General features: G+C 38.1%; 1 protein-coding gene across 2 annotated transcripts; it reads right to left on the reverse strand.

The window, feature by feature from the left end:
• Positions 1-518: 518 nt before the first annotated feature.
• On the reverse strand, positions 519-9,481 carry LOC137285292 (alpha-L-fucosidase-like). 2 transcript variants are annotated; one of them, XM_067817623.1, is made up of 8 exons: positions 9,086-9,481; positions 8,018-8,124; positions 7,216-7,346; positions 6,726-6,859; positions 5,454-5,551; positions 4,486-4,618; positions 3,821-3,991; positions 519-1,817 (listed from the first exon to the last, which is right to left on the reverse strand). In XM_067817623.1, exons 1-8 carry the CDS (start codon positions 9,430-9,432, stop codon positions 1,553-1,555), a joined length of 1,386 nt encoding a protein of 461 aa, XP_067673724.1. In that variant the 5' UTR covers positions 9,433-9,481; the 3' UTR covers positions 519-1,552. The 2 variants fall into 2 exon arrangements, with proteins under 2 accessions (XP_067673724.1, XP_067673725.1); XM_067817624.1 differs by having other exon boundaries at positions 520-3,034; positions 9,086-9,473.
• Positions 9,482-9,483: the final 2 nt, after the last annotated feature.

The raw sequence follows: 9,483 nt of genomic DNA on the forward strand, positions 1-9,483 counted from the left end.
CTAATGTGCGCTCATGCCCGTACATTTTCAACGGACTTCCAGACACCGCTTATTTGTGGCAAGGCGAGTTTGGGCGATTTTACTAGGTGTGATTACCGTAATTGTTAGTGAGTTGATATATATATGTATATGTATGTATGTATATATATATATATATATATATATATATATATATATATATATATATATATATATATATATATATATATATATATATATATATATATATGTATATATATATATATATATATATATATTAAGCGCTGTGGTAAAGCAACTCACTAACAATATACATACATATATATATACATACATATATACACACACACATATATATATATATATATACACACACACACACACATACAGAGAGAGAGAGAGAGAGAGAGAGAGAGACATACATACATACTGTATACAAGTGTTAAAAACGAACTCAAATCTTCGGGCATCCCTTGCAAATGAAAGGTTATTTGTTGCAAGGTTTTAAAATGCACAGAAATAGGACGTACAAATCAGGACAAGGGTTTTACTCATTTATTTACCAAAATATCAAACTCAACAGAAAAAAACCTAATATTGTCAACATGTGGAGGATACGGACAACAAAGAGCAGTCTTCCATGAAGTATTTAATTTTCACTATTATAATCAACTATTACCAAGAAATTATATTCCAATGTAACATGCATCCAGGATTTCTGGAGAATACCTTGCCAGATATGATGGGACTGTCAAAATGACTTTTTTAAAAACAATATAAATGTTATGAAACATTCATTTTAGATTAGTCTGAAAGTTATTTCTGTAGCATAATAAATATATCAAAGTTAAGTGGAAAAATCAAGATGAGATCCCAATAATGTAAGCTCATATAAATAAATAATTGCAAAAATAATATGTTAAAACGATCAATGTAAGGGAAAATCTATAAATAATTTTAATGATATAAACACGATTGACTAGACTGACACTGATGACCTGTTGGGTTCCATGACTAATGTGTTACTATGGTAATCAGAATTCACATACATGTATAAGCAAATACTAGTATATCCATGACTATTACGTATTATTTGATATTACTATTGTAGCTAGAATTGATACATATGTAAATATAGTACAAAAATACAATTAAAACTTTGCACATACACTTCCTGCAACAGATGAGGTAGATAATCAGAAAATAACATTCAGGTATTTGTTTAACATTGATGGAACCAAACTGTCAAACCGATATATAGTCCATGCACAATCAGAAAAATCCCTTAATTAAAAGCAAGGGTTTGAAAGGACAAGAAACTATATTGTTAGTTTGAAGCAGACACCAAAAACTTTCTCTTATGACACAATAATTACTCTAGTCTCAGTGGTCCAAAGCTGCATTAGTGTACAGGCATTTTAATACTTTACTGAATACTTTAATGGCTTTGAGCAATGGGAGCCTTGCTTCCATATTAATGAGTGCAAGGGTCAAAGGGAGACAACTGTCTTAATGAAAAAAACCCATAATATTAGTCTAACAAATTGTAAAAACTACATCCACACAACTCTATTCAGATATACTGGTTCTGCAAATTATCAAGTCTAAAGACCCAGGCCCACTGACAAGGCATCTGATCGGCTGAAATTGCTGAAACTGTGATTGTCATTCCTGATGTGGTGCCAGCCTGGAAATCAAAGTATCCTGGGTATCCTAGCAGTGTCACTGTGGTGGCGGGACCGGCTTGTGGGGCAGCTAGCTCCAGCTTACCTCCCCTTGGCCAGTTGAGAGCTATGGCGTACACGGAAATGCTGGTGACAGACTTCTTGGAAGTGTACCTACACACATATGTAATTATAAATGAGAATGGTAGTGTTTGGAACTGGATGTAGCATTATAACTCCTTGTTGGTTCAATCATTTATAGATCCGTGAACATCCGGGGTAGAATAAGCCTTCAGCAACCCATGCTGGCCATAAAAGGCGACTCAGCTTGTCGTAAGAGGCGACTAACGTGATCGGGCAGTCAGGCTTGATGACTTGGTTGACACATGTCATCGGTTCCCAATTGCGCAGATCGATGCTCATGTTGTTGATCACTGGATTGCCTGGTCCAAACTTGAATATTCACAGACCGCTGCTATAAAGCTGGAATATTGCTGAGTGTGGCATAAAACTCAACTCACTCACTCACTCAGTCATGTATACTAAACAGCAAAAGAAATGCAAGTTTTCAACAACAAAAAATCTCAAAAGAGTAAGTGTTCATGTCCGCTAGTTAAAAATGTGAGAAAAACCCCAAAACAGTTGTGTTTCTTTTGCTGTCCTGTATGAATGAACTGAGTGATAAACCGTTGATCAGTGTTAAGTTCAGTCAGTAAAACGTCAGTAAAAGCACCACATACAAAGATCAGAACTTACTTCAGCACCTCATTTCAAAACAAATCGAACATACACTATGTAATGAGTAGTGAATAGTCATTCTCGGTAAACACAAAGGGTTAAACATGTTTGTGGTCATTAATCACAGTTCCATCTAAAGCGCATATTTGCGTATTTTACTAAAAAAAAATCACATTCACTCAATAAGTACAAAATACGCATAAGAATTACGTAAAACCCAATAGCTCTAAACACCATGCATACTTTACTCAATAAACTAAAATGGCTTGCTTATGATAATTCATTGTGGAGCCTGAATTCTACAACAGCGTTAGCAAGTGTTAAGTCATGCTTATATATACACCCTTTCAGGTGGAATTACACCACTCATTTAAAACTTGTCACTGAATGAGTGGGCTGTATTTCTTGACATTGCGGCAAAAAGCATCAGCTCCTGGAACCTCCTATGCCAGAGACTACGTTAGAATATGTAAATATGTTTAATATTACATCCTGAGATGTTTCCATATATGTACTCGACATCTTCATGGAGGAAAAAGAGCACATTCATTCATTCATTCATTCATTCATTCATTCACAGCTGTAGCCACTGTCTGGAGTTGACTGTAGTAGTCACATGACTTCCATGATGCCTGTTCAAAAATGGCTGCCAACTGTTTGGGAATACAAGACATTAGTAAGAACTTCAATCTGTTGAGAATCATTATATATATTTAAAAGTGTTAATTACCCAATAAGGAAAAGACACTCTGTGTAAAACTACTCAATTTTTTAAACTAGTGGGAGTATACAAAATGCTAGTTGCTCCTCACACAATGCAGCTACTCATGCATACACACATGGGAGTAAATATCCAATTACTTGAAAAATTATCTGGAGCTCTGATTAATGTATAGTGCTTTGGATGGCCTGGTGATTTGGATCCTCATACTAATCTTTGATACGTTATTGATACATTATTAATACACATCAAATAATCAAAGAGTTTTACCCTTTGTTTTTGACATTCATTATATTCTGTATTGGGATTCTGATTATTTGATGTGTATTATTAATACATATTATTAATACACATCAAATAATCAGAATCCCAATACAGAATATAATGAATGACAAAAACAAAGTGTAAAACACTCTTCAGTACATCACCATAGGCATATCGACTCAAATGATTTACCAATAGTGACAAAGAAAAAAATGCATATCTGAAATTGATAGGAATAAAGAGTGAGTAAATGAGGTGTCCTGCTTTAGCCAGAAAAATATCATCAGCCTGCTCATACTTAGAGCTTGAATAGATAAGGGGTTAAGATTATGAACGCCATCCTACATTGTCAGGGTATGGTGACCGGGGATCTTAACCAGCATAACACAGATTACAACTCATGGGGCCTTCAAGCACAATCTTCTGACTGACACTTTATCTATACTATACTTACCAGACACCAGGTGTCGCTGTGTCATTCTGGGTAGTCCATGGTTGAGTCTTATAGATAGCGTCGCCATTAACCTTCAGCCACTGCCCCATCTGTCGTAGTCTCTCCTCAAATATGGGACTGATCATACCATCAGCAGTGGGCCCAGCATTCAGCAGGAAGTTGCCACCACAGCTGTTGACAAAACCATTCCTCATCAACTGACCACAAACAAATCATGTGTGAATGATTTGGGTTAAGGTCTGCTTTGAACAGTGTTACAGATCTGGTGCCCATGTGGTGGCATGTAATCTCTGGCAAAATTAAACAACCTAACTTGCTGGGAGTTAGTGCACTCCAAGAAATTTCTAGGGTTTGGTTCTGCATCTGCACATGCTTGTTTGTTTGTTGTGTAACGCACTCAGCACTATTCCAGCTATATGGTGGCAGTCTGTAGACAATTAAACCTGGACCAAACATTCCACTGATCAACAGCATGAGCATTGACCTACACAAATGGTATACAATGACATGTGTCAACTAAGTCAGTGAGCCTTTGGAAGCAATAATGACATACAAGGTACTACATACATTTTACAAATTTCATTTATGCTATTAAACATCATATTTCATTACAGGAAATCTTCAACTGATATGGGTTCCTTGTATTTCTGTTAAATTTTGTGTACCTGACAACTGTAACTAACTGATCAATCAGCTGCTTTATAGTGTGGAAATCTTTCAACTGGGCATTCCGTCTGTAACACCATCCCCTCTTGTCAATAGTGGTTGCATCCTCAAACTTGTGGTCCAATAACACACCTGAGAATTATCAAGGTCAGATATTAAAAATATTTAAATGTTTTTATATTGGCAAATAAGTGTCAATAAGTGTTGTAAAACAGGGTAGGCATTGAATATTTCAACCAAACCAGTGGTTGACAGTATGAATATCAACACAAACCAATGGGTTACATTATGAACATCCATACAAACTAGGGTTGACAATATGAACACCAACACAAACCAGTGGCTGACAATATGAACACCAACACAAACCATTGGCTGACAGTATGAACACCAACACAAACCAGTGGCTGACAGAATCAACACCTACAAAAACCAGTGGCTGACAGAATCAACACAACACAAACCAGTGGTTGACAGAATGAATACCAACACTAACCAGTCAATAAGTGTTGTAAAACAGGGTAGACATTGAATATTTCAACCAAACCAGAGACAAACCAGTGGTTGACAGTATGAACATCAACATAAACCAGTGGTTGACAGTATGAACATCAACACAAACCAATGGTTTACATTATGAACATCTATACAAACTAGGGTTGACAGTATGAACACCAACACAAACCAGTGGTTGACAATATGAACACCAACACAAACCATTGGCTGACAGTATGAACACCAACACAAACCAGTGGCTGATAGAATCAACACCTACAAAAACCAGTGGCTGACAGAATCAACACCTACAAAAACCAGTGGTTGACAGAATGAATACCAACACTAACCAGTGGTTCACCGTAAGAACACCAACACAAACCAGTGGTAAATGGTATGAGCACCAATATTCACCAGTGGTGGATACTATGAACACCAATAATAGGTTAAACTGGACCTACATGAGTGTTACCTGGATTGAACTTGTCCCGACAGGTGAAGTATCCTCCATGTTTACACAATGTGTCACTTCCCCATCTGTCATTTGTCACAACAGTGTTCTTTACAGGGCTAAAGGGGATAAACATGAAAATTGCACTCCGGGTTTCACTAACATTTATTAGAGTTGAAACAGAATTAAAGCATTATATTTATTTAACTGTAACTAGAAGGTGAATATTTTGGACATAGTTATCACACAATCAGTCGAGGATACCACTGTTAGGATCTGAAGCTTATCTTAGGTGCTAAAATATTTCCACTTCAGTACGAAAGCCTGGGTACTTTGCTAACAAAACTAACATGATAAGCGAATATCAGAATTCAAACACATGATCAGCAGATCCTGCCACAACAATGAAATGGGACCACATTCCACTAAGCGTCCCCCACTAAGCGACCATAATGCTACAACCATTGTACTGCTTGGCAAGTATTAGATGAGCCATGACCTGACAAATGACACCTATTTGCATATATGGGAACGCCCTCCAGAACATTCAATTTGACACTAGTGGGAAACAAGTCGTTGTCTAACTATTGAAAAGTTCAATTTCCTTGTGTGAATTGTGTCCTGATGGTATATTGCTGACATAAATCACTCTGCGAGACAGTGTTAAACAGTAGTGGTATTGATTTCACTTCATGGTCAGCATGTATTGCATGTGCCTAATCGCAATTCGACCTGTAGCAACCAAGTGTATTCGTCCATATTACTTGCCCCGTCTGCTTGTCACAAACGAGTTCACTGCACTGGCTCATCTAATACTTGTCAAGCAGTAAGTCACTATAAGAGTATGGGTTTTGTTTATTTCTTCCGTTCATTCCTCCTTGCCAACAATACACGAAGCAGTATCAAATTTTGCAAAACATCAAATAAAATAGAACATACTTCCCATAAAGTTTGTCAATACTCAGCAATATTCTAGCTATATAACAGCTGTTTATACATACAGTCTGAAACAGATAATCTTGTGATTAACATCAATCTACCCAAATGGATGATGTCAACCAATCCAGTGAGCCTGACCACCCCCAATCCTGTTTGTTGCCTCTTTCAACATATGTGAGTAGATGAAGACCAATTCTAACCTGGATGTTCACATCACAATCGAGAGTACGAGAGTTATGATCACCTTAGAGCTACCAGTGAGAGAGTAATGGGGCCCTGAGCCTCCATGTCAGTGGTTCCTCTTCAGAAACAACGTAAGACAAATGATGGACTGTTAAACTGCTGTTAAACTACCTGTCATTATACAGCCATGCAAGAAAGTGTGTGGAATTCCAGTAAGCCGACGGTGCCATCCACTGCCCATCTGACCACACCACTTCAGGATGGTACAGGTTCACCAACTCATACAACTCTGGCATTGTCTTGAACTAGGAACATAAATGTAGTAGGACACAATGAATCCACTCTGAGGCAAACATGATACATATAACTAACAGAGGCACCAATTCACTACTAGACCTATCTATGTGCAAAGTTTGGTGAAGAAATACTTAAACGTTTTCACGTTATGCTCAGGAAAAGGCAGATCTGTTCTAACAGACAGAATCCAAAATATGACACTTTGTTGGGGATTATGAATTCCAAATCAAGCATTGTCAAACCTGATAACTATCAGTTGTGTGGTTTGCACTCTTGGAACTTAATATTTCACGGTTCCACCGTATTGCCAATAACATGACACATCACTGAGGTTATTAATGGTATGTAATTTATTACTACTTACCTGAACAAAATCCTTGGTCTTGAACTTGTTCCTCTGATCTTCCTTAAAATATGGGTTGACAAACTCGAACAGTGAATGGTAAATACCAAACCTGAGGATTGACTTCTTCCTTATAGACTTGGCCAAGTCTCCTGGAATGTCAAGAGTCACTGTCCTGCCATTTGCCATAAAAGTGTCTTTAACAGATCGTGCAGATTGTTACCCTCAGATTGTTGATATATAGATGCCCCAGTTAATGCAGATGGTTACCCCCAGTTAATGCAGATTGTTGGCCCCAGGTTATACAGATTGTTAACCCTAGTTCATGCAGATTGTTAACCTCAGGTCATGAAGATTGCTAGTCCCAGGTTATACAGATTGTTAACCCCAGTTCATGCAGATCGGCAACACCAATCCATGAAGATTATTAACCGTAGATCATGCAGATTGTTGTATCTGTTGATCCCACATTATGTCAGCTACACAAATGCAGGTAGTAAAATTTGATTAAATGTTCACTGATGATTAACATCACCAATAACATTTGCTACCTTGTCTATTCATATTAACTGCTGTGATATGGTTTCCATCAGTTTCTACTGGGTACTGACCAGTAAGGTGTCCGTGGACCAGGTAAAGTCTTAGATCTCTTAGCAATAACGGGAGAAATAAATTTTAGCCTTGACTGTATGTTCATCAACTTCCAGCGCACATTAGCGACAGATAAAAATGCCACACAAATCCTGATCTTCTCAACTACCAAGTGCTAGAAAGTGCTGTAGACTATAGTTCTTGAACTACATAAATGGATGTATAAACCTACCCACTAAGTCCCTGTGAGGGCCAACATCCATGGCATTCCAGTTGAAGGAGTGTTTGGTTGGCCAGTTACAGAATCCTTCATGGTGCTTTGCTGTCAGCACAACATATCTGAATTTAAATATGCATGAGCGCATGATAGAGTTTGGGCACATATTGGCTAATCATCAACACATCTGAAACCACATGAATTTGCAGAAGTTTTTACATATTAAGAAACAGTTTCATAATGTGCCTCAAAGGCTACAGGACACCCAAATCATACGCATGAAACAAACAGACTGCTGCGCAGAACCTGCATTAATAGCATCAAACCAAAGTCAATGACTACCAGCAAAAGAGAATCACCATGTTGAGAGTTTAGTCCAACCTGGTTATAAGCATTTTCATCAATGTTGGTTTCACTCGTCTGTGATACGACCCGTGCACATCCCCGGGTGGAATAGGCCTTCAGCAACCAATGCTTGTCACAAGAGGTGACTATGCTTGTTGTAAGACGCGACTAACAGGATCAGGTTGTCACTCGCTGACTTGGGTTGACACAGATCATCGGTTCCCAATTGTGCAGATCGATGCTCATGTTGTTGATCACTGGATTGTCTGGTCCAGCCTCGATTACTTACAGACTGCCGTCATATAGCTGGAATATTGCTGAGTGCAGCGTAAAGCTAAACTCACTCACTCACTGATCTGTGATACCAAATCATTATCTTCGTTAATAAAAATGGTATTACACAGCAGGTCGATTAGTATCCTCTATATATGCTTGATTTCCAATTGTTATCACCATATAAAAATAATTCATTGTTTCTCATTACCACCCCATCCTTAAATTTGGCAAATCTTTAGATCTAAATCTTTTTTAGCATTTATTTTTAATTCATGGATAAATTTGAGTGTGTTCTGGCATTCCAAGTTTTCACTAACATTATAATTTGTATAGATATTCAGAAAACATGTTCCTGAAAATCAAAAATACAATCCGCCAAAACTACCCTTTTGCTTAAAATAAGTGATGAGAAACAAAAACTTTATGTTAGGTGGACTAGACGATTTATTTTCGTGTTCTAACCTTGCACCTGATGCGTTGAAAATCTCCGCCCATTGGTCTGGGTTGTAGAATTCGGCTGTGAAATGAGCTGCAAAGTCAGCATATGTAAAACCTGGTCTGTAGTTGTTCTGCATGAAGTCTACGACGTCTGCTCGTTTATTCAACCAGAACTCCTGGAACCAAGCTCCAGCGAAACTTGGCACAGAGAACACTCCCCAGTGAAGAAAGATGCCAAACTTGGCCTCGTCGTACCAGGCCGGGAGGGGCCTCTGGTCCAGTGACTCCCATGTGGGGTCGTAACGGGCACCTGCCGCTAGAGTCACTGTCAACAGGGTGCACAGCAATGACTTAGCCCCCATACATATCATTGCGAACAGTCTTTCCCCGCCAAACCATACTATTTATAGCTGTATGTATGA

This window comes from Haliotis asinina, chromosome 5 (genome assembly GCF_037392515.1).
Source record: "Haliotis asinina isolate JCU_RB_2024 chromosome 5, JCU_Hal_asi_v2, whole genome shotgun sequence".
In the NCBI taxonomy this organism is placed as follows: Eukaryota; Metazoa; Mollusca; class Gastropoda; order Lepetellida; family Haliotidae; genus Haliotis; species Haliotis asinina.

What these genes read in the sequence shown, in the direction of transcription:
- LOC137285292 (XM_067817623.1), bottom strand. Translation starts at nt 9,432, where the DNA reads ATGATATGTATGGGGGCTAAGTCATTGCTGTGCACCCTGTTGACAGTG. An exon ending in AGACCAAGGATTTTGTTCAG is followed by an intron (nt 6,860 to 7,215) that starts GTAAGTAGTAAT and finishes TTATGTTCCTAG; the next exon opens with TTCAAGACAATGCCAGAGTT. An exon ending in ACAGCGACACCTGGTGTCTG is followed by an intron (nt 1,818 to 3,820) that starts GTAAGTATAGTA and finishes ATATGTGTGTAG; the next exon opens with GTACACTTCCAAGAAGTCTG.